The following is a 25,762-nucleotide window of genomic DNA, read 5'->3' as shown; positions in this document are numbered from 1 at the left end:
TCTCCAGGGCAGAAAACTGGGTCTGTCAGCCAAAAGGCTTTATCAGAACAGATTATTTACACCTAACTTTTAGCAGGCATGTATGTGGCTCACTAAACCAACTTGAGGCACAGCTTCGCAGCCCCCCCTGGTAGAGCCCACAGGGTTTCCCCACTTGGGACGCTGGGGCTTTGGTCAGCACCTCGGACCTTTTTTATGATCATTAACTTGTGTCCCTGGTACAGTACAGATGTGCTCTGTCCACCCAGCCCCCTACGAGGAGGTGGTGTTTCCAGAGTCAGTGGCACAGCTTTCATCTGGGTCAAAGAAACAGTCTTCATTCACTACAGAAGTCAGACTTTGGACGCTGAACTCTCTCTCCAGCAGCGTGTTGAGGTCCACAACCCCTGACGGTGAAGCTGCATCTGCCTGGCTGTCCAGTGACCTGCTGTGCGCCTTCATGTTCAACAGTGCGCCTTGGCTCCTCCTGAAACTGCTGGGTTTTCTCTTAACAGCACTGTGTCCTCGCATCAGTTTGGGTTGGGTCTCTGGAGTGTCCCCCACTCCCTCAGGTTGAACACAGGGAGCCAGTGCACATTTTGACACTGCATCCTCTGAGAGTTTAAGCTGGAGGAACTGAGCCTCAATGGCGCTAGTTGGAGAGCTGCTATCTCCACTGTCCCTCCTTGTTCCCCCCTCGCTAAAGCCGTCATCATCCTCGTCACTCAAAATATCAGACTCTTTCACAGCAGAGGTGGAGCGGGGCTGCGAGCTGGATCCAGCTGTCTGAGACCAGTTCTGCTGCACAGGCAGGATATGAGAGTCAGCGGAGGTGCAAGGTGGAGGAGCCCCAGACAAACTGTAGGTTCCACTGCTCAAGCTTCCTTCATCTGAGTCTGGCCCCAGCTTGGGATGCCCAGCCTGGGTGGAGAGATCTCCAAGTGGCTGCTTACACAACCAGGAAGCCCTGGAGGAACCTGGTAACGAATGTGGAGATTGAAGTCAGAAATGCCACTCTTATCTGAGTACAACACTTGCACTTTAAGCCCCTCTAGCATTTTATGACCTAAAAAGTAAGATACGATCATCTCTAAAGTACATGCACACTTAGCGTTACACAGCTGATGATTTTTAAAGCCAAATGACCTTAAAGGCTAAATACCACTCAGCAAGAATCACTCCTATGTTGACATGTTTTTATAGGAAACTTTCCCAGGAAGCAGAGCCTGGTACTCAAAACAAATGTCAAGAGTTATTCATAGATCTTTAATTGAAAGAAATATCTCCTCCATAAAAACATATTTTTCCTCAAAATGCATCTGAACACTCACCTAGTCTGGCAGTGGAGGGCAGGGTGCTGCGCAGGGGGACCAGGCGCTCCTTACAGCCCCTCTCCAACGTGCCATCGCTCCTCATGTTCCTCCTCACGTTCTCCCTGAGGATGGAGCGGATCACCTTGATGATGTTGACCTTGCTCTCTGGCACACTGAGGAGGACACAGCAGAGGTACCATAGTAACATGAGCACATGAGTGTGTTAAACTTGATTTCGGAAGCTAAATATATATTGAGGGGATTGGCGAGAGAGTTCCATTGTGTCCCCAATGAAATGGGTGATTTAATTCATTAGGAGTGATCCCAATTTCACAGTGTGTAATGAGAATTACCAATTTGGTCACAGGCTTCACTCTCACCACTGTCCCCATGGTAACAGTTTATACTGTTAAATACTAAAACAACAACAGCAAACATGGGATCCATGGGAGGAAATGCTAAGTTGAAAGCTACACTCAAATGTTTCTTCTTTGGGGACAATGATATGAAAACAAAAATGGCTTTAAAAAAATTGATTATTGAACTACGTATGAAAAAATATTTAATGAATAGGAAACAAGCATTTTCTAGTGATGAGAGTTAGACAACAAGATACGCAGCTGCATATTTAACAGATGAGAGTGGTATCATCAGCAAAAAAGAAGCATATTTTCCAAAATGTTGCACTATTTAAGGCATTTAATATGCGTCAGTTGAACTGTAAAAATAGGTGATATTTGAACAAATTGGCTTGATTCTTTTTTACTTAAGCTGGATCAGCAGCACTCACACATTTTAATAATGGTTTACCTTGACGAGGTTGGAGAAAAAAAAGGGAATGACTACATCTTAAGTAGGTTTGAAAACGTTAAAATAATTCTAGTTTATCACAACTTGTGTCTTTTATTTTGTAGCCTTGACCATCCTTTCCATCAGTAATAGCAACTTTAAGATCTGGGAACATTGCAACATTGCAAAAAAGAAGTCTGACAGTGTTAGAAAGTCAGATGTTAGCCAACCTTATTTGGAAGAGAAAATGAAGTGAAACTGTACAATGAACTAACCAAACTGTCTGTTACAAACATCTATCACAGTTTCGGGACCAAATTTCTGGGTCAACTTTGACCTACCGTACTTGCCATAGTTGTGTGTACATAGTTTCCCTGTGCAATGACAGATTATTACTGACATTACCACTTGTATTTCTTGACCTGTTGGATCATTTTAGCGATGTTACCGTGTTCCCACATCTCAGCAATTACTTTGGCGAGTACAATGTTATCATAACCAATAGAAATGGTGGCCAAAACTACAACAATAAGACCAAAGTTGTAATAAACCTTTATTTTCTTATAATAATACTCAAATTCTGGTATGTGTAATGGGCAAAAAAATGACTATGCAATCCATGAATGCATATCAGAAGAAATCATCACTGATTCCACCTGCAGTTTAGTCTCTGACCTGCTACACAGCTGGAAGACTGTCTCCGGTCTGCCTTCCACTTCAGACCTGGAGTGAATCAGCTCCCAGATGCAGCTGCTTTCCGTGCCTGTTCCTGTGAGAGCGAGGAAATAAAGGAGAGGCTTTTAATCACACAGTCCAAATATGGTTTATGGTTTCAGAAGGAGATAAGGAGGGAGGGGGCTGAATAGAAATGCCAGAAGAGGTGTGTGTGTGTGTGTGTGTGTGGGCAAGGAGAATGAGCTTAGGGGTGTGTGTAGGGAAATATGAAGGGGGAGAAAGAACAAAAAGATTTAGTGGATGTACTTTAAGAGTGATTTAGTGGGGATAATGTGGCAGTGTGCCGGCCTCTTACCTGCAGTATTTCCCAATCTGACCTGCAGCGCAGAGAGCGGGATGAGCCAGCGGAACTTAAAGGGGTCCGAATCTCCGTGAGAAAGTGCTGATCGAGGGTTGGTCTGGTCATCACATAGAGAATGCCACAATGGGGAAAAAGAGAAAAATGCTACGTTTCAAACCAAAGACACCATTTGTGGCATGCAAGAGTAAATGAGTGCAGCAGACACAATACTTACCATTTTCTTCTTAAGCTTGTTGTTTTCCCTGTAGACCAATATCACCGCTTTCTTGAACACTGGAGAGAGAGAGAACACATCAGCGTCTTAGTTTTGACTGCGAATGCCTCTTGGGGAAAGTTGACTGAAGGAGTGCAACCCACAGAAGCATTTTAGATGCCAGCTTGAAGCCTTAAAGCATATCAGCGCTACAGCTACGGATATTGAAATTCACTGAGATCTGTTTGAGTTCTACTGCAGACACGATCCTGTGGGGCTGAACAGCAAACCCAATACACTTGGTTTATACTGATTAAATGTTTAACTGCAAACATCCACGGATGACATAAAAAAAATGGAACCACAAAAATGGATCCAATATTAAAAATGGTTTTCTGTTTTGTTGCCTTGTGCCCAAAGCCTTTGAGATGAAACAGTATGTGGAGTTTGACAGGAATAGCTGCCAACACATTGGTTGCCAGAAACCACTGGAGTCCAGTAAGGTACGGGGGTGTTGCTAGGGAAATGTCAGGGACTCATATTCCCAGAATGCAACAGCACTGGTGGCAAGGGCAGTATACAAACTCACCAAACACGGTCATTTCGGGGTCTTTTCTCATGCGGCCCAACGATGGATGTGGGTTGAGCCAGACCACTGAGGAATGCATGAGAAACTCTCCCATAGAGATCTCTGTGACCTGAGAGAGAGACACGCAGGAGACAGTTTAAAGAGAGCGGGGCTAGAGGGAGAAGAACAACAAGCCAGACTTTTCACTGCTGTGTGAGATACATACTGACTGTCCGTGTCTATAATTGGAGTTCCATAGACACTACAAACTAGTGTTTGCACATGGGATGAAAGCTGATTTTCAAGCAAACCTTTATCTGGTTTTTATAGTTTTTTTATAGCTGTTTAAAATACGTTGAAAACATACAGCACCCTAGACAACATTATTTAGCATTCACTTTGAATATTTACACTGCAGTGGTTACCAACTAAATATTCCATCAATTTGTAAATGTATTCAATCCCGAGAGGCAATAAACAGCATAAGACAGCATAAACAACATAAACTAAACAGCTCCACTCTGGTGTACTGATAGTCAACTAGATTGAAGTAGTTTAAACTGATTGTGAGAAGTATTTCGTGGTGTCCTGCAAAACTCGGTGCAATTTCAGTGCCTGTCACCACGGCAACTTGAAATATATTTACCGAATGTGATTCTGATATGTGTCTCTACCTCTTTATCGTGGCCAGTTTGCTCAACAACTAGCTGATCAAACACGGAGCCGTAATCCTCGTAGATCTTCTGCATCTCATTGATGTGGCTGGCCACCTTCTCCATGGCTTTCAGAGCCTCTGCAGGGACACGAACAGAATGACGTGTTAACAGGGATCAATTCCTGACTGTAGTGTCAGAGTGTGGGTGCTTTGCACTACAGTAGCAGATTTTATTTGCTCATTGTGTGTGGGGAAAAGTGCCCGTTATGTGCCAAGAGCTGTTACTTAATGTTCCCATGCATGATAGCATGACACAGAAGTGTGAACATAGTCTATATTTTTAGCACATCCTGCCCATGTGTGTGGGTGAGCATGTGTGTCTGTAAATGTACATGTATTTCTCTCCCTACCGGTGAGGTGGTAGTGCTCCTCGCTGTCAGCGTCAGTGAGGGAGACCAGCTCCCGGAGCAGCAGGGGGTACTTGAGCACCCTCTGCACCGGTTTAATCAGGTAGGACTCGAGGGTGGATGAGTGCTGCTTGGTGGGGTTCCTCGCATCCAGGAATTCCTTGAAGGCCTGATCCGTCTTAGCTGAAGAACACACACATACTGAATTAATATGAATCTTTCAGCAGTTTAATGTCTTTGTTTTGTGTGTTTGTGTTTCCTGATGTACTCTGATGGTCTCATGCATACACAATGAGAGACATGTTTGGCTATATTGTAAGCCAAACTCAGATCTGACATAGAAAACGGGTTGGCCAGTGCAGAATCATGGTGCAATAAGCTGTCTCCAGCAGGGGGTAGTGTAGGCTTCTCCTAAACCTACCATGACCACTGCAGTATTAAAGTGTAAACATCTGCTAATGCACCCATTCTACTCAGCACATCACCTCTGAGTATCATAGAAAATTGAAGACAAAGCAAAAGAACTTTGATGAGTTACTTAAATACTAAAGCTGTCATATTGTCAACACACTGAAGATGATCAAGTTGGGACTCAGTTACACTGAAGCCAAAATCGTTGTGTGAAATGGCAGGTATAATACAGAACAAGCCTTCTGTAAAGGTGATGACATTTTCCCTGAGCAGTATGCTTCCACGACACGTACGGAGGGGGGCCATTAAAGTATTAATTATAGCACTCCCAGCCACAGACAGGCAGCCGCATCGACACCTCCCAGAGTAATTGGCAGGCAATTAACAAGTCGACAAATAAACAGAGAAACTAAGGCAACCCAGGGCCCGTGGCATGATGGGAAAGGGAGGGGGGGATAATGAAGAGGGAGAAGGGCATATAATTACTTAAAGGGTTGACAAACTCAGATTTCTTCTCTGTGTCCTTGGATCAGCTGGTTGTGACCAGGCTGCGCTGGGTGTTCTGTATCAAGCTGAGACAACTACACACTCAGCGTGTCCACTGTGCAACCATCACCATGTTATACTTGGCTATTGTTATCTGTACTGTGCAATTATTGTGCTACATGTTCTAATATTAGTCTGTGCGCACCAACTATAACACTGTGTGCACCCCATCATTTAAAGCTTTGGTTAAAGAACAGGGTGTATGAAGCAGAGTACTTTTAATCTGGCATCTCTTCCCTTAGTGCTGAGTTGGCACTGCCCACAGACTGCTATATAGAAAAAAACAAAACAATTTGAGAGTGATAGAAGGGTGATCTTTGATTCGGTAGTGAGGTAACCCTTCTGTTTACATCACAGATTTCGCTTTTTAACAGCGCATCTTTAAAAGTAATAGGAGGGTTTTCCTCGAAGGATTGTAGCAAAGGATCTTTTTATAGCCTGATGGTTGCATAATACATCATTAAACATAATTTCCATGATCTTTCAAAATACATAACACTGCAGAAAACGATTTCTTGCACCAGTGTTGCTTTGATAGCCATATTTACCACACTTTATACTCCTCTAGGTAATTCTGACCCATCAGAGACTTTTCGGAGTGTTTTTCTCCTTCTAATCCTATTAAATATCCATCGTGCTGCTTACTTCGAGGAATATCCCACGCAATTCTAGTAATGGGGCAGATTTAAGCAGCACAGGGGGGCAATTTGCCCACCCCATCCCCCCATGTCGGCAAAGAAGCCAATCTTCTTACATTTCTCTCTGTGCTGGGCAGCATTCCCAAATCATGGCAGAAAGGCCGGCGTCTTAGTCGGCATAAATCAACTTTAAAATTTCTACTCTGTCACATGCTGAGGGAGACGGGAGGAATTATTAGGGCTCTCAGGTTGTCACGATCTGCTGTTAGTGGACAAGGTTATCCAAAGTCTGTGTATTAATGAATGTATTTGTTTAAACTTCATCTGCTTGTGAAACAGGTAATAGCTTTGAATGTTTAGAAACCGTAGATCACAAAATGAAAGGATGGAGGATGAATGGAGAATGTTGCTTCTCCCAACTATGTGTGTGTGTGTGTGTGTGTGTGTGTGTGTGTGCGTGTGCGCGCGCGCATGATGTTGGAGGTGGAACAGGGCTTGCAGTAAACTGGAGAGGCATCACTCACCTCACTTCCATCCACTGTCTCACTCTGGGACATTTACTTTCATTCATAATTGATTTGTTTCCCAAGAGAGAAACCAAACCTTCAACAGCGAGTGCCGTGAGGTGTCTCTGATGCAACATAGGTGCAAGGAAGCTGAATTTAGCAGGGGTGTGGGACACTGTGGATTAGTATGTGTCTGCAGATGTATTCATTATATCCCACTTTTCAACTCACACTGCACAGTGGGAGTGTATTTAGGCCACCATGTTTTCTTCATGTGTTGAGGTGTGTGTCGTACCTCTCTCCAGGACCTTCTGGACCTTGATGTGGTTGGCGCAGAAGCCGCTGTAGAGCTTGAAGTGGTCAGCGTAGTAGAGGAAGGAACCCCCAAGAGAAAACAGCAGCTTCTGTAAACAGAGAGGGTGTGAGGGAAAAACAAAGACAGGGGCAGGAGTGTCACACACAGATGGGAGAGAGTGATGCTACACAAAGCCAAATGAGTTCAGAGAGAGGATGAAAGAGCGCGAACATGTGAAGTCGTGACCGGACCACTCTACCCCCCCCCCCCCCCCCCCCCCCGTCCTCTCCCTCTCGCCTAACCTCTTGAGTACACTAGCTTTCAGCGGCTCACAATCCAACCAGTGAACCGCCGCCTCGATCGATAGCCCCCACACCTTGTCATGTCAAGCCTATAAATCAGCCGGCGATGCTCCTGTCACACCACCTCAATTATTTATAAACCTCGAGATCTCAAAGATCGTGCCTTTCTTTGGAAGAGTTGCTAACATCGCCTGGTTTGAGAATAATGTTGTTCTATATACTCTCACTCATGGAATCTACACTGAATATTTGGACATTTAATCAATAATGTGATATGTTGCTGTGTGTGCATCTCACCTTGAACTGTGAGGGCGTCTCCAGGGTGCTGAAGTCAGGCGAGGAGGCGATCCTCTCCTCCAGGGTCTGCAGGAAGACCCTCTGGAAGTCCAGCATCTCTGGCAGGCTGCCAAACAGACTCTCCATCTGAGGAGGAGAACAGAGGGCAGAGGGGTAGTAGGACAATGGATTGAAAGGGGTGAAGAAAGGAAGAGGTAGTGTGGAGTTGTGGGAAGGTGATGAATGAAGGAAAATGGCAGAGAAAGGAGTGGGAGGGGGTGAAAAGAGAGAGTGAAGGAATATGAGGCAGCAAGAAAATAAAAGAGCCAAGATAGCTTGTAATTCATAACAGTCAGTCAGACAGGCACCCTGGAGTGTTATAAAACCTCCACTCTGATGGCTCCATGTCTGACAAAGGCACTTAGGGACAAGCTATGGCCCTGCTACACATACAAACGTCTGACTGCCTAACACACCCTCTCCGACACACATAGAGTCAACACATCCCTTCATTAAAAGCTGTTCTGGGGCTAACTCGCTCTTGTCCATTTTGTGTCTGGACACGTCCCACTGTCCCATAATGGCCTTTTAATTTGCCCCAGTGCTCAGCGGCCTATCGACTAGTGTGTCTTGGGAGAGACGTCCTGTGTTTGAGGTCACGCCTGGCACGGCGCTGCACACAGGGCTGGAAACTACAGTGCTAAGGTCATTAGCATGCTGCAGCTACTACTATATGTTGTCACGGGAACACACAATGACAGTTTAATTGAAGGTGGTTTTAAATGAAGAGAAAAACCCCACTTTCTTAATGAAAACAGCTGTGGTGTGTGAATCTGAGGTGAATGCTTAAAGGGTGGGTTTACTCTTAAGCTAGCCTTTATTGGTGTGTCCCTGTGGGACGCTTGAAGGTCAGTGTAGGGGAATGCTAATTTGTCCCCCAGCCAGTCACTGTGGTAATGAGGGAGATATGGCCTAGCAGAGTTCAACAGCGTCACCTCTGGATAATAAACACTCAATGAATTCAACGCTATACCTCTCATCATGTGTACACACACACACACACACACACACTCGCCACCTACCTCATCCAGTGTGAGGAAGGTTTCATTCTGCAGGGGTTTCAGGTAGATCTCGAACAAACATGCCAAGTCCTGCACACAAGAAAATCCAGAAGGTCAGTGACAAGGAATCAAACAGCAATAGTAAACATTATCCCTTAACCCGACTGTCCTTTAAAATCCCTTTCATCATCTAGATCACTCCTTATTTTTCCCTTTATAACCTCCAACTGTCTCCCTCCCACAGTCCCTCTCCTCATTCCTCCATCTTCTCCCTCCATCTCCCCTTCTTCACCCCCACTACTTTAATCTGGCTGTAGCTTGTCTTGGTATCAGTGGGGATATTCTCATTAGGTTGATTTATGAGCTTCCTCCCCCTCCTCCTCCTCCTCCTCTTCGTCCCCTCCCCAAGCTGCCTCAGTTGCCAGTGGTACATGGATACGGGCGAGCAGGCCTGCATCAAGGCACTCTGGGAAGACTATCTCCTCCCTCAATTACAAATTAACGGCAGGTTGAAGAAGCCGAGTGCACGAGGGAAAGGGACTTCATGAAAAATGAGGAGATGAAGAAGAAAGGGAAAAAATGCCAGCCATGACAAGTGTTGTGGAGTCGAGAAGATCATGATTGCGGCTCTTTAATGTGCGTCAGGGAGGAAAAGGTCGTATTGGAAAACATGAGGGCAGCAAAATGATTGGGCGGGAGGAAGATTAATAAGCCTAGACAGGAGGAGGAGGAGGGGAGGAGTAGCTCTAACTGTGACACAGGAAAAAAGCTTCTCTTTCACTTCTTCTCTTGTTTCTTTATGTCCCACGTCACTCCTGAGCATAATATCCTATCTTAATATCTTTAATATGACAACAGTCAAAGCTTTGTGGCCTCACCTTCACATAGGACTTCTCTGTGTCCACCAGCTCCTGGATCACCTTGCGTAACCTCTCAGTGGCACTCATATGCTTGGGGCAAGGTCTGAGCAGGGTGGCCTCTTCGGTGGGACACCCTCCCTGTCTCACTGGAGGTTCCTTGGTGTCATCCATCAAACCCCCAGGGCCTGAGCCCGTCCCCTCCTGGAAGGACTGGTAGAGAGTGCACACTGTGTCCACGCTCTGTAGGGGGCGACAGAGAGAGGGGGTTGTATTTAGGTTAGGCAGCTCAGGGATTATAACAGCCAGCAGGATAGAATGAGGATCACACTTGTTATAATAAACAACACAGCATGCACGCACACATGCACATGTATCTGCACAAAAACATATTCAAGACTTTTACCTCCCTCATTTAACTATTCACCACTAATGATTTCAGCTCCATAGCTGCATAAAAAAATGTATATAATTCTACACTGTACATGCCCAGCGATTCCCCTGGGTGTACTAAGAGTGTTATGGAGATTTAGTTATGCACTCTATGCTAATTGGCTTTGCATCAAAGACTTTACAGTGCATCTGAAAGACTAACTGGATATCCCAGCAGATAGCATTATATCACATTACATTATTCCTCCAAATCCATAATGGACAGTCATGCAGCTTTGTGTCGCATCAGTTCCAGAAAATGTGACATGCCAGGAGATCCCAAGTGGTCACGTATTAGTATGCATTAGAGGGAGTGGATCTAGCTGATAATACCCCTGCTCATTCACAAAAAGTATAATTTCCCCCTGCCTGCTTTATACTTCTTTGATAGGTGGAACCCCGTGAAGAACTTGGCGTCATACCATTTACAGGAGTTCCACGGAAACAGATAATCCGCATTACTTTATATTGTACTGTGTTTGCCTCAGGTTGGGAAATTAACATCAGCCGTAGGTGCCATGCTGCGAAGTCTTGCCTGTGGCGGGTACGTTTTTGTAGTCTGTTAGCAACTGTGGCAGAAAATGAACCATTACCAGCCTCTCTGTTCTATTCCCTGGGACATAAAACAGAAGCAGGGAGGGAAAACCCTTTCCCTTCTCTCTGTATTACACTGAATGGTCTATGCAAGCACTACAGTAAATGTATGTACACTTAACCTGAATTCATCCTAATTTCTTACCTAACAAGCTACTCAAGACTTCATCAACTGCACCAAGCTTTGCTAGACTGCGCCAGTCATCAATTATGATCATGTTTTTAGGCTAAAAATAGCCTCATGATGACCAGCCCTCCTTATTCCACGTGAATGACATGATGTAGCATAATAATCTGTGGTCAATCACTAGAATCAGCAGAGGATGGTAAGTGCCAGTAATAGCAGGTTCCAATCCGCTGCACACCACACAGTGGGACGGCCACAATGCCAGGCAAAACAGCTGCTCAGCACTCTCCGCCTTCCTGTGTGTGTGTGTGTGTGTGTGTGTGTGTGTGTGTGTGTGTGTTGGTATTTAAGATATCGCATGAGCAAGCATTCAAATGCAGCTCACTACGAAAGATTGTGCAGAAACACACATGGATCGATGAACCCTTCATTCTGACGCTGCAGGCATAAATATGCACGCGTACACACTTCCCAAGCAGTGTGTGAAAGCTTGTCTGAGTCATCCAGCTCTGAAACTGGTGTGAGCTACCACCAATAACCCCCCCCCACCACCCCACCACCGCCCCATCCACTCCCAGGGAGCACACAGACAATCAAGGCTTCCATTAATAAGCCTGCGACTCATCAGCTAGCTCATTATAGCATGGTCACTCCAGAGGCGGCCCTCCAATGCTACAATATAGACTGTGTGAGAGTGACAGACTGAAAGAGAGAGAGACATAAGGGGAAAACGCCTCTCCGTGTCCTCTATGTCTGGACTAAGCTTCTTTCAAGTGATCCCCCGCCGCTCCACTCTGGAGCTTTGAATGTGGGATGGTAATTATGAGGGGACTTAATGTATCCCTCTGCGCTGGTGGAGGGACCAATGTTTTGATTGGATTGCGCAAGACACACACACAGCTACTGCAAATGGACATACCTGTGCATGTACACACACACTAACTGCGTTGACAATAAACGTGACGCCCAAGTAATGGTCAAAACAAGTCTACAGCCACGCTAGCAGCTCGGTGAGGCTGAGCTAAATGCTAACGTCAGCATGCTAACAAGCTCACAATAACCATGCTAGCATGCTGATGTTTTATTTTAGTTTGCCAATTAGCACTAATGTCATTAGTTTTGCAGGTATTTGGTCATAAACCAAAGTATTTGGCACATTGTATGTTGACCTGATGATGAAAATGCATCCTGAGGGGGGAATGAATGCAATATATGATATAGCTCAGGTTGCGGAACGACCAATATTTTAGCCATGTTGCTAGAATGGCTAAAAGGGCCTTATTTTGCTTATGATTGAGTTGAAGGTTTATTTAGTATAAAAGTCAGTCTTTCTCTGGTTGGAGAACATATTTTAGGCTACAATCATCTACTTATACGTCTGAGCTGATGGGAAACTATATTTTTGCATTCTGAATATGTTCATATCACCACTCATGTGGCAAGCAAACACTCCTCCTCAATCGGAAAGAATTCATAGGAACCGTACAATATCGCCCACGTAACCACAGCTGCGGACACACACTATCCCATTGAAGATCACAAAATACATGTTAGACACTGATGATGATGCCACACACAGCGCCAGTCAGCCTTCATTCACTGATACACACTCTGGGAAAACTCCATATTGCGCAGACAGGGGGGAGATTGCCTGAAGGAAACACAAGAGGTTGAAGGATATCAGAGCGACATATTCATCAAATAGCCCACTGGTATCTCCAGACAGGGGAGAGCAGCCTTGTGGAGACAGATAACACTCATATCTGCCGTTTATTTCAGCTACAGGCACTCCAGAGGAAAGAGAGGGCCTGCCCGGGTCTCTAGAAACACGTGTGTGCGCGGCCCGTAGCACACACACCGCCACTCAAGTGCTGAGTTAATTCTCATCACACCCACACACTGGAAGGATATGGGCTCATGTTCGTCTCGCACACACTCACACACATGAATGAGACTGAGGAGCCACAGAGCTGGGGGAAAAAGAGCATATGTGCTTGATTGGAGGCTCGGGAGCGTGTGCACATGGAAACACACTTTTACCTATCACACAGCTTCCTAACGAAGTAAGATTTTTATCAACACTAAATGGCAGACACCTGCATTGGAGCATGACAAGAGGAGGTGGGCTGAAAGAAGGAGAGAAGAGAAGAGAAGGGGGGGGGGCTACACACTGTCATGACTCAGGAATTGCGATTGCCTCACAACAATCCCTCCAACACAGCCTGACAGCTAGCCCAAATAACCAATTAAGAGCCGAGGACGGGAGCCAGCAGAGGCGGGAGAAAAGCCCGGGAGCGCCAGGAAAGACGAGTGGATCCGACAGCGCTGCTGTGAATTTCTATTCAGGTTTTCTTGGTGACAGCTGACAGCTTTGGATCATGGTTCTACCTCTTCTCGCTGTGTGTGCCCTTCAGTTAATTTAGAAAAGGAGGCCTTTGTCGACCTGCAGGTACAAAAAAGAATTAAGGAAGTGAGAGGCTGTTGAGTCATTTTGTGTCTGTCTACTCAACTTCCTTCTGAAGGCGTCCAGCAGCATTTCTTTTCATTTTCAGTCAACTGTCATACACACGTGTACATGATGTCCATTAGCTGGATCCCCTAGATGTCAAAGAAACGGGTTTCATTCAAAAAAGCTGCACCCTTCATGTCAAGTAGAAATCATTTTTATGAATCTGCTCACATTTTCAATCCAAACTGGCCAAAGAAACTACCATGATACCACAAGTTGTAAGTATGGCAGCCTTCTCCTCATCATGAAATTAAACCATATCTATATCAGTATTAATCCAAAAAAGCCTATTCTACCCATTCACTGTGATACTTAAAAACACAGTAGAGTCCTGATGACTTTCTATCGTCTCTTTTAATGAGGCCCCTTCAAAAACGTGCATCAAATATTACAACATAAACACTTAATCTCTAAGTATTCACTTGCTCTCCCAATCCTCTGCTCACCATGAAGAGCAGTCTGTAGAGCAGCCTCCATGCTGCTGTGGCCTGCCGCTGGGTCCTTCGGGCCAGCGAGCAGCCCTTCCTACGCAGCCGTCCTCCCCTGGATGCTGGCATGACGGCTCCAGAAATGGTGTGTGGTTACAAAATGGAGGAAATATTTGTGACAGAACTGAAAAGTTGGCTTGACCGCCTTTGAGATCTCTATCTTCTTGCTCTGTCCTCTTCTGGTTTTCATCTGATGGTCGGTCAACCCCTTCTTCAACTTTTCTCACCCTCCTCCTCCTTCCCTGCTCTCTCATTAGTGTCCACTGCAGCCCGTCTCTCTGCTAGGCCCGGGTCAGAAGCCTCACTCTCGAGTACACCTATGCCTCTGAGGCGGAGGCTTTGATGGGGATCGAGTCATTGATCCTGCGTCCTGCCGTTCTGTGAGCGTAGGCAGAGAAAAAGTGCTTGCTGCCGGCTTGTTTTGCATATCAATCAGTAGTGGACGGTCTGGCCACTTGGCTTGTGCAAAGAGAGGGGAGTTCTTCCCCTGGAAACTATCTCCTCTTTCACAGTCTGTCTCTTTCCATCAGCGCTGGTCTTCCTGCATCTCTACTTCCACATCCTGCCATCAATCCTACTTCCCTCTGTCCATTTGCCTCCAGACATCCCCATTCCTCCTTCCCCTTCCTCTGGTTCTTCCCCCTCCTTTTCGGGTCCATGTGACCTCGGTGTAATTTCCAGAGAGCTGAATGGAGAGGCCGGGGGCTGTATCAGTGTCCAGTCTCTCAATAGCAGCAGTACAATGCAGACTGTTCTGGCTTGTTACCTCCACACACAGAGGAATGGCTGACTCAAAAATAGGAGGCTCTGAGCTGGTGGGGGTAACAGGGCAGGAATGTTAACTATGGCCTCGCACAAGAATAAAGCGTTACATGCATCGCTCATTGCACAGGGTACTTTCATGTGGAATAAATAAACAGATGAATGCTCTGCCCATGAAAACATGTTTTCCAAACTGTCTTTATTATAACCAAATTTTAAGAGCTCTTTTCTTGTGAGGGGTGCCAATTAATTGAAAAATTCAGCAGGCGAGAGTTTGGCTATTTAATTGTCTGGTATCCTATAAGAAGACAATGTAGTGGTCAAGGTGTGTGTCAAGGTTTCTTGTACTGCTCCTACTTCCCCTCCTAATTTCATCAAGATGACAGTCAGGACTTTTTTGTATTTTGGGGGGATTTTATGCCTGTATTAGAGACAAACAGTACAGACAGGAAACAAGGGAGAGAGAGAGAATGGGAGTGATATGTAACAACGGTCCCCAGCTGGACATGAACCAGGGCCATTGCGATTCATGGTCGGCACCTTCTTTGAGTTCAAACAAACAAAACAGGTCGTACATCTAAAGGCAATTGTGTTTATACCTGTTTTTAAAAAAAGCCACACTTGAAGGCGCAACGAAAAGCCTGTTGTCACTTCCTCCTCCGAGCTGCATCCCACTACAGTACCTCTCCGACCTCTCTCAGAGAATTCTGCGCCTTCAAAATCTTTGTTGTCGCAACACGATGAATCGTACAAATGGGCAACGGAGCACACTTTTAGACAGTCTTTTCTCAAGGGCATTTGTGGTGTTACATTTGATTGTAGACCTAAAAAAGTGATGAAAGTGTGTGAAGAACCAACAAAGGAGAAGTTCCAATCCCGTCTACTTTCACATGTTCACACAACAGGCCAATCGCTGTGTAAAGTGGGTATGATCAAAGTTCCAGATGCTGTTAGACAACCCAACAAGCACTTTAGTGGAAGCTGTTGGCTGTAATCACATGCACTTATCGTGCTAGATATTGGCTCTTCTTTATGGCACATGAAAACACTAACTATTATTCAATCTCATTTGTGTCATATTCCAATACTTGTTTTTTTCTTGGGTGTAAACACTCATAAACTCATAAACATAAAAACACAGCTCCGCTCTGTCAGACTGGGAGGTTGCAGAGATAAACACTGTCTCCATCTCCCTTTAACGCTCCAATGGAGTCATTATGTACAGAGCTGAGTGTGCTTTGCAGATGAAACACTGCTCAAATCAAAGGAGAAGCCTTGTGCTTTACCAGCGGAGCGGCCACATCTTAGCAGAAATAAGCAAACAAAAGTTGGGAGGGAGAGGATAAAGAAGAGGGGATGAAATACAGGCGTGTCCGTGGGGCTGGCTTTACCCATCCCTCACAGGAAACAGCCTTGCCATGACACTGAGAGTGAGAGAGAGAGAGACAGAGACAGAGAGAGAGAGAGAGAGAGGAGGCCTGGTGGCCGGTAGGCAGGCCAATGATTCATTTGCCATGTTAGTGGGCTATAGTGCCACGATGCCATCTTCTTTTCAAAGCTCAATAAAAGAAGACGCATGCTCATAAATCAAACAGAGTAGAGGGGAGGAGAGAGGAAGACGAGAGGGAGGGCTGGTCCCGTCGCGCTCCACTCAAGCCCATTTACGCCTTTTATTATTCATCCTAAACAAATATTATTCCACCAAGTCTCGGAGGACTTTGGGAGAGGAGTGTGTTTTAATAATGAAGCCAGCTTCAGATTTAAGCACCCATTCTACTGAGTCCCCTAGGCTATTCAGATCCACTCCACTGCATGACTGCCAGTACAAAGGCAAAGTAATGCCAGCACTATACGTTATTCTTACTCTACCAAGAAGCCTAAAACTAAATTAAAGGTTAAGTGGAAATGCTTGTTGCCAACGGTGATGACAAACAAGTCTGTGTAATAACTAATGGCAATCCCTATGCTGCCCCCATTCCCCTTCCTGACCTGGAAAATGCTCAATCTGGGTGATTCAGGAACAACCACAGCACTCTGAACCACCCACACCATACACCTGCCAAACATGACATGTTACTAACAGATAATAGACCCAGCAGGCACACAAGGTGACCGTTTGAGAGTGAATACACAGCCATAAAGACTCTAACTGTAAGTCAAACCAATACAATTAATTCTAATAGAGCCCGTACTGCTGAGATAACATCATGGATAACAATAAAGGCAGGAGAGTCGAAGCAAAAAGTAACACTGTCACCTTTTGACCTGCTCCCATCCACCTGCACTATAAATCTTACAAGTGAACAGTTCAATTAAAGATCACCAGGACAGGGCTGAGTAGAGAGGGCTTGCTGGGACAAACTGGTAGCAAACAGTCGAAGAGCCGCTTTAGCAGCTCTCTAAATGACACTCTCTCTAAATGCTTAAGTCAGCATGCTCACAATGACAATGCTAACATGCTGATGATGAAGTTTACCATGTTCACAATCTTGATTTAGCGTGTTTGCATGCTAACATTTGCTAATTAGCACTAAACACAAAGTACAGCTGATGGGGATGTCATTAGCTTTGCAGGTATTTGGTCAAAAACCAAAGTATTGGACAAATTACAATCAAGACCTGATGATGGCACCAGAAAAATTCAGGGGATCATCAGAGTGATTAGGGTTCATCCCCTGGGCACCATTGGTATCTGTAACAAATTCCATAGCAATTCATCCCATAGTTTTTGAGATATTTCAGTCTGGACCAAAGTAGTGGACCAACCGAACATCTTTTCCATCCTTAGAGCCATGCCACATGACTAAAAATGTGGTTAATGTAATTAATATACACAGCACATGATAGTGTACATGCATTGTAATTCATGAGACCTTAAAAATTAAAATGCTAATAAAATGCTAATGCACAGACTTATGAATTCTCTGACTGTAAAACTAGTCCAGACTTGCATTCACACAGATATTTTTAGCAAATACACACAGAAGGTTGTGGGAGTTGTGTGAAAGTTTGCAGCTTAAGTGTGAAGATTCATAGTATCAGCTACCTCAGTTAAAACCTCCCACAAGCAAGGCAAGGAGCATATCAGCCCATAGTTACCGTTAGTTTGTCCCCTTTATCTCTCTGGCAGGACAGGCAGGCAGCCATGTCCTGAGCCAGGCAGGCCAGTTTGTCTTTGAGGAACCGTCCCAAACTGAGCAGCACAGAGCCCAGGAACAGGTCCTTCTGATCGGCCTCACAGCCGGACGGCCAGAACCAGCACATGGCCAGGAGGGAGCACAGGGCCTGGGCAGGCGACTGGTCTGGCATGAAGAGCTCGATTAAGGTGGTGAGGTAGAGGCACGGCTGAGGATCTTCATCGTTCACCGTTGGGGCTGCAATTGGTATGGTTACTGCCATGGCTGTGCCAGGCACCCCTGGTGTGGTCATTCCAGCCAGATCTGGGTCATGTTGGATCCGGGTCCCTGTTGGTCCCTCCGTTGCTCCTTCCTTTTAAGTTTTTATCTCCAGCTTTTCCAGCTTGTTTACAGTAGAGTGGACTGACAAGAGCAGGCTAGCGTTAACTGCGCTGACAGCAGTAAGCCCAGATTATTAGCCTGCTCATGGCCAGATGGCGGCTGATGGGCTTAGTCATAACGCACACACCTCCCTAAATTACCCCCCCACCCCACCCACCCACCCATCTCCCATCCCAAAGACAGACACGCACACTAGTCGGGTAAAGTAGATTCTCTAAAGTTTGGGAAGGGGATGGCTGTAGCTCCAAGGAAGACAGGATCTTGTTTGAAGAAGATGATTCAACCTAATATCCACAGGCATCTACCGTATCTTTTTGAAGTCTAAGGCCCATTAAAAGAGAGGAGAATCGAAACTGAATTATTCAACTTTCTGTTAGTCACACATTTTTAAAAAACACCTCTCAGACTCCTCTCGTCCACGGAGACTAGTAAAAAAAAAAAAGGGAGCTTGAGACCAGAATAAAAGAGGAAGAGGTAAGAGAAACAACACAAATGTTGCTACTAATGTTAATGCCTTCTTGTAATTCAGAGGAGAATCTTAATAACATCACTATGTGAATCAGGTGAATCAAGCCAAATCTCTCTGCACTGACATCATAGCTCTCATCATAAGTCCATCTAAATGCTCTTACTCAAACGTCTCGTCTGGACAACAGCAAAGAGGCTTATTATGTCTGTCTGCTGTTTAACTTTTGGTTTAATACAAGAAATGACTACTACTACTGCTACTTTACAATGTGCAAAATATATGACTGCTATTCATCGAGTTATAGTATAGTTTACTATCATAGCAGTCTTACGAAAACCAGTAAATATTCCCTCTGGGAAGCTGGAACCAGTGAAACTTTGCTTTAAAAATATGACTTAACTAATGACTATGAATAATCGTTTCAGTTCCACATTAAAACAGTGGATGAAAAGATTTAGTACTGATAGTAGTGATATGGGCTTTTAATACATCCTGGTATGTTCATCTACAAAGGCCTGGTACCATGTGGTGAAGCCAGACCATGCCAGATTACTTCCCACATCCTTCCATCTGTCTATTGGGATCTCCTGGTATGCTATAGATCTGTGTGTGTGTTCACGTGTGCGTGAGAACGTGTTGATGACCTACCCGCCAACAAATCCCCATCAAGCCTTTAACTCGAGCCTTCCACTTGCTACAGAGATTAGGGGAGACGTGAACAAAATGGATGCAGCTATTCTGATTTTGCCTACACGCATCCTCACAACCGCATTACTTCACTACAACACTGCAATGCATGTCAAATCAATTCAATCTGAGATGCCCCGCGGGAGTTATCCCGGACCAATTCAGTTGTCTTCTGCAATCGATTGGTTGAGCTCATAATGGTACCACAACCCTGTGTTAAACCAATTGGTGCGGCGCTCTACAGCCAAATGTATCATTAAGTAACTCACAATCAGCATCCCAATGGTAAACAACATTTTTAACTGTGCATAGTAAGCACTTCTCCACAGAAACACACAGAAACACACACACACACACATTTCTCTGTTGTGTAATAAGTGTAAATTGGAATGCAACGGACCAATTAATCAAAAGTATTCAGTCTAGTGAGGCGGCCGATTACAAGGTGTGACAAGAGTCTTGGAATTAGTCCTTCCTTTCCATCCATCTCTATTGACTTTCAGAACACCGCAGGCACGCATGTGTGCGCCTATATGCTGATACACAGCTGATTTTCTACCCGGTGACTCGATTTCTTTCTCCCCGCCCCAGAGAACAAACTGATGGCCGTGCGGTGATTAAATTCCGCTTTTCGTGACAGCAAAAATCTGATTTACCAGCACCAATATCTCATCCTGTTTTTTTTTTTCTTTTTTGTCGCCTTCACAGTGGCTGACTCTGAGAGCTTTTCCCCCCCTTTTGTGCCTCAAATGTGCACGTATGCAGTGACATAAGCACGCACACACACACACACGCACACACACACGCGCACACACACACACACACACACACACACACACACACACACACACACACACACACACACATTCATAAACCTCCCTCCCTCATACACACACACCTTTCTTCCATTCACTCCTCAGTAAAAGACAAGCGGCAGGGAGCTGAGCATCAGCAGCAGTGGTGCAGTGCAGATCCCAGTGCAGTGGGACTGACTCACGTCGCCAAAAAGAGAAGACGAACAGAGCCAGAACGGAGAGAGGAGATGAGGGCAAGTTGTCCTCTCTAATCCACCTCCTGGCTGACCTGGGGTCAAATACTGCACGGCATCTTCTGACACAGGCAATTACAATAAAGCTACGGCAGCCATGGCAATTAGTGATGCTTTCTGTATATTTGGCCTGGACTTAGTATCAATGAATCATTGATGAAATGAGCACATAACTGCCTTTTCCCTTTCTCATTTAGCCCACATTACATAATGAGCAGGTTAGTAAAAGTGTGCCAAACACGCACTCACACTGTTGACAACAACTACGCGGCTTGAAAAGAACACAAAATATTAGCTGAATGATGCAAGAGACGGTGAATATGCATGAAGGCACACACATCCGCTCTCAGGCTTCCAGCCATGTCTACATCATTAACACATGGCTTTTTCGTGATGACCACACAAACTCATTAATGCACTCAATAAACACAAGCACACACACACACACACACTCTCTCTCCCGTATTACATTACCACGGCGCTGAGGCGTAATTCCCAACGGGACAGGCTCATGCTCAGTTTAATGACTTCAATAAAGTTGGTTTACATATCAAAAACCTGAGCGGATATTCAACAACAGACAGGACAGAAATAGGCATGCAATCTGCCATAAATCACGAGGGACAACCATTTGGCATATTTATAGTGGAGATATTTCTCTAAACTGATTTGACAGGGAATTTATGTATTAATTGCAGGGTATCTATATTGTGTTTAAGACCAAAGCCAGAGACAAGCAGATGTCTGCCTGTCCAATATATTCACTAAATAAACAACTGCAGCTCTTAATATAATGATAGATACATATGTTTGAGCAAAGGTGAGCATATTAGACAACTGTCGGCCATACATGTCTTAATGTGCATGTATAACTGTCTGTCTGTGTGTGTGTGTGTGTGTAGGAGGCAGTGGGAGTGTGACACAGCCTCTTCTCTCAGTCTGCATGACAGTAATAAGCTGTGTTTATACCAGTGGCTATGATGGAGTATCCTAATTATGGTAATGCTACGGATTGGTGCCAGTCTGGTTTCTGACAGCCCCACAGCTGCCACTGTGAGTGGGCACAAACACACACACACTCGACAATGTGTGAAAGGTACCCTACGTGGATGTCTACGAGACAATAGAAATACCTTTTTAGCACACAGACGCACACACACTCTAGCCCCTCCTACCTTGCTGTGCTGAACAGGCCTGTGTGCGCAGTGGGAGTGACCGTTCTTCAGTCCTACACACGGGGACTCATCACCATCAGCTGCACTGCATACATCTGGAGAGAGGAGAGGGGGGGAGACAGTTTTAGCATGAGATTTAATGTGTGTGTGTGTGTGTGTGTGTGAGATAGTGTTTTACACTCATACCACCCATCACTGCATCTGCACTATAGTGGTTTTAGCTGAAGCACAACCACAAAACACAAAACAATGCTGGCTAGTTACAGTCTAAAACCATCACGGGTGCCTGCCAGTCGCACAGAACTTAAATATGTCTCCAGTCTAAAAATGGCAATGGCAATCAGTCATCCCAAAAAAGAAAAACCCACATCGCAATCCCAATGAAAGACTCTATTATCTCTTTCCTTGTTTTGACGAAAAAAGCTCCTTGAAGATAAAGTTCACTGCTGGTTTTCCTGAAAATCCCACCTAATAAAATGTATATTCTCATATGAACCGTCCTGGCAGGATGATATTATCAGATTAACTGAGTCTTTTGAAAACATTTTCCGGATTTTGGCTACTTCTCCTTAAATTCAAGGTCCCGAGGACAAACTCTCGAGCAGCTGGCACATGAAAAGACTTTATCGCCGATTGTAGCCTGGGAGGCAGGCCAATGTGACAGCAGGAAACAAAAGAAAGAAAGAAAACTTCCGGACCTCCTGTGGAGCTCAACTTCTCCTTTCTAAGCTGACAATCATCGTCGACCAAATGTCAGACTGCTAAAGCGGAGTTACAACAGATATCTAGTCATCTGAATCATCATCTCTTGTCTTATACGTTTGCATCAAGCTGAATGAATCGAGATGACAGACAGCTTGCCTCCAGGAACGCCATCATGAAAGCCAGACAAGTGTTAATTCCTGTCGGCATTTACCTCCCTGCCTCCTTATCAGCCTGCCTGGGATCACACGCCCTCTTGAGACAGAGAAGAAAACTGCAGGCACTTTGATCACACCACTTACTGTAATGAGGCCTTCAAGTCATTAATCCCTTTGTGTTCAATTATGGCTGTAGTGGAGGAAACACTAATGAATGACTATCATTAAAATGATACTCAACATTTTCTCTGAAACTCAATATTTGTTTGGACCGTTTTTTTTAAATATCAAACACTGAGGAAAGTCAATAAAATGGCATCAAATGTTCTGTACATGTTGAAGGAGAATGTCCGTAGTTAAGTTTTGGTAAATGCTCATATATTTCATTAAAAAACCGAGCTGTTAAGAGATCATCCGGTGCATATTATGAACACGTCCTGTGTTTAAGTCTGCAAGTCTTAAATAATCTTCACTTTTACCCGATTTACACTGTAAACACCAAAAATAAAACCTTATACAAAGCTGAATTGTTGAAACTTGTCCCGCTCTGCTCTTTTGTACACTTTCATTAGCTGACCATTCCTGACCAATTCATTAATGCTTATTAGTTGTGATGGTTAGTTATCTATTAGTAATAGATGTCCTCTACTGGATCTTCCCTGAGAGCACCAACACAAATTTCCACAACTGTGGTTTAAAATTTAGGTTATAATCTGATCTAATCTGAGACCATATCAACTTCTTACAAACAAAACAAACACATCTTAAACATGTTGATACCACATATCATTTCCTCTGGTGGAGTTGAATGGCCCTTACCTTAAGCGTGAGGCCTCAACAAACAGACAAATGTATCTCTACCAGCCGGGTATCAGCTGTGTTTGTCCGACGACATGGGTGACCTTACTGTTCAGTTCTGACACCTCGCGTCTGCAGTGAGATTAAACCAAGCTGACAGGATACTATACATTCACAGCGATAATGAGCCCTCTGCGGTCAAAAGCCCCTTGTGGCCTTTCCTCTCCCTCAGGTTGCACAGAGCTGTGAAACTTCATCTGGAGCTTTTTCTTCTTTTGACAGTAAAGACTTTTGAGGAAGTAGAGATCTGAACAAGATCATAACTTGAAAGGAAGTGAGTGGCTGTTTTGTGGTTTAGGCAACAAAACTACGAGTAACTTTTAGACTGACACAGATCAAAAGGACATCACAAAGACAAACCTATGTCGATATAACTCATTAGAAAAATGATCCAGGCTGTTCACAGGTAGAAAGACACAGCTTGCTCACAGAGACAACTGTTAAACTGGCGCCTTCATATGTACACAGAACTGACAAAGCGCTACCCTGATGGGTGTGCCAAGCGCTTCGCAGCAGCTAAAATTTCTCTCTCTCTTTGTGTGTCTCTTTCTCTCTCTCACCATCTGTCACACACAAGGGACACTAACAAACTGAAACTAAAGGGTATTAATATCAACTTCACTTTCACGTTTTCCCATTAAGTAAATATCTATATCTCTTAGTACGATCTAAACGTTTATAGCTTGTTTGGGGATTTGTGTGTGGTTGTCATGTGGATCTAAGCACCTGAGGAGGACTTGGCTCGGTGGTGCTTGCTGCGAACCTCCTGGTTGTGTTTGAGAGGAGGGGCCGGGTGGTTGGAGGCCACGGTCGGCGGCAGGGGCCCGTCCCGCCTCAGGCTCAGGTGCAGGGTTTGTTCAGCAAACAGCGTCTGGATCAGCGCCAGGTCCAGGCCAGACACACACCGGCCGTTCAGCACCAGGATCTCATCGCCTGGACGCAGACCTGGGAACACAGACGGGCATGTTTCAGAAGACGAGGTGGTGAACAGGTAACACAGATCACACATGTGATACTGTTATTGGTGGTTTCAGGATTATTTATCAAGCGAGTATGCACCTTCATTGAATGCCAGTCCATCAGGAAGCACTTCACTGACAAATATCCTGCTGTTTCTCTGGCTGTCAATGTGTCCCGTTACTGCAAAACCTGGTAAGAGGAAGAGAAGCAAAGATGGAGACAAACAAAGAGTTAGATCAACAGAAGGTTACATAAAGGATCATGAGGTGTAGATAAAATTACAGACACAACTGAATCTAAATCGGCCTTAATATGTGGCTGACTCACCAAAGTCACCACTCCCGCTCGGCCTGCTCATGTGCAGTGTAAACACATTAACTGGGACCACCTCCAGCTGATCGTTGACCTACAGGGTGACATCAAACAAATCGATACATATTAAATAAAGAGCAGATAATGAAGAGCCAAGTGTGTCCATGTGTGATTTCGCACTCCTCACCACGTCGCACAGGACCTCCCCAGGAGCCATGTATTGGACCTCCACGTCCTGCCCCGCGCGCCTGTGCAATCGGAGGCAGTGCAAGCCCGGGTCCAGCTGCTTCACCTGTTTACACAAGAGTCCCTTAATGTTCAGCGGCCTGTATGCACAAAACCATTTGACATATTTCATGCACCAACGCTTAGTCCGACAGCTGCAACGCGGCGGAGGCGTGAATTATTCACCGACTTTACACTTAGTGATGAGAAATTTGCGGTAAACAGAAAAAGCTTCACTCAAGGGACTACAGTGTGTGTGTGTCCATCTATCTGCAGTCATTCTTAGAGAACTGTGTGAACTCAGACACTGGATGAATAGGTGTGTTATTTCAAGCCCTAGGGAGCATAAGACAACAGGCTCTGCTACCACAGATGCTTCAACAAAGACGATGTGACCATTAACAAGACTACACCAGAAAAACCAACATTTCAGGAAAATACACATTGTCACCATTAAGTACGAGTGTTAGGATCATGTAAAAGACAACTAAATGCAAAAAGACATCACTGCTTTTGTTTTGTTTGTTTTTTTGTTGTGGTGACATGTCATAATTTCTCTGCAACTGGCCAACCTTGCAGGCTGCTGAGAGAAGGTCGGCGGCTGTCTGGTCTCTTCTGACGGGAACTTGGACTGTCAGGCCGTCTGGCATGTGGACACACGTCAGCGCCTCTGTGGCACCGCTGATGCCGTCCCACACACCGCCCTCAGGGGGCGACATGGAGTAGATACTGGTCAGCACGTCGAGCCTCTGTGGGAGAGGAAGGGAGGGTAAAGAAAGATAAAGGAAGGGGCCGAGCAGCATTAGATGGAGGAGAGAGTGAACAGAAAAGGGGAAGAAGGAGGTGAACAGAGGGAGGGAGGGAGGGAGGGAGGGAGGGTGGGTGGGAGGGAGTGGGTGAGAGAGA

The 25,762-nt window shown here is 45.1% G+C and overlaps 1 protein-coding gene across 1 annotated transcript in view; it reads right to left on the bottom strand.

Moving 5' to 3' along the window:
- Positions 1-252: 252 nt before the first annotated feature.
- Positions 253-25,762, bottom strand: part of LOC139297255 (rho guanine nucleotide exchange factor TIAM2-like) — a 45,953-nt gene continuing 20,443 nt past the window's right edge. Inside the window, exons 10-27 of the mRNA XM_070919843.1 lie at positions 25,429-25,605; positions 24,819-24,923; positions 24,647-24,725; positions 24,419-24,508; positions 24,086-24,304; positions 21,642-21,736; positions 9,854-10,075; positions 8,997-9,065; positions 7,936-8,061; positions 7,337-7,445; positions 4,944-5,123; positions 4,553-4,671; positions 3,900-4,008; positions 3,332-3,390; positions 3,112-3,214; positions 2,757-2,850; positions 1,311-1,465; positions 253-956 (exon numbers count right to left, since the gene is read on the bottom strand). Coding sequence (XP_070775944.1) covers positions 253-956; positions 1,311-1,465; positions 2,757-2,850; positions 3,112-3,214; positions 3,332-3,390; positions 3,900-4,008; positions 4,553-4,671; positions 4,944-5,123; positions 7,337-7,445; positions 7,936-8,061; positions 8,997-9,065; positions 9,854-10,075; positions 21,642-21,736; positions 24,086-24,304; positions 24,419-24,508; positions 24,647-24,725; positions 24,819-24,923; positions 25,429-25,605 — 2,814 coding nt within the window. The remainder of the gene's footprint in view (positions 957-1,310; positions 1,466-2,756; positions 2,851-3,111; positions 3,215-3,331; positions 3,391-3,899; positions 4,009-4,552; positions 4,672-4,943; positions 5,124-7,336; positions 7,446-7,935; positions 8,062-8,996; positions 9,066-9,853; positions 10,076-21,641; positions 21,737-24,085; positions 24,305-24,418; positions 24,509-24,646; positions 24,726-24,818; positions 24,924-25,428; positions 25,606-25,762) is intronic.

Source organism: Enoplosus armatus, chromosome 15, assembly GCF_043641665.1.
Source record: "Enoplosus armatus isolate fEnoArm2 chromosome 15, fEnoArm2.hap1, whole genome shotgun sequence".
NCBI lineage: Eukaryota > Metazoa > Chordata > Actinopteri > Centrarchiformes > Enoplosidae > Enoplosus > Enoplosus armatus.
This window is presented reverse-complemented; position numbering and strand designations above follow the sequence as displayed.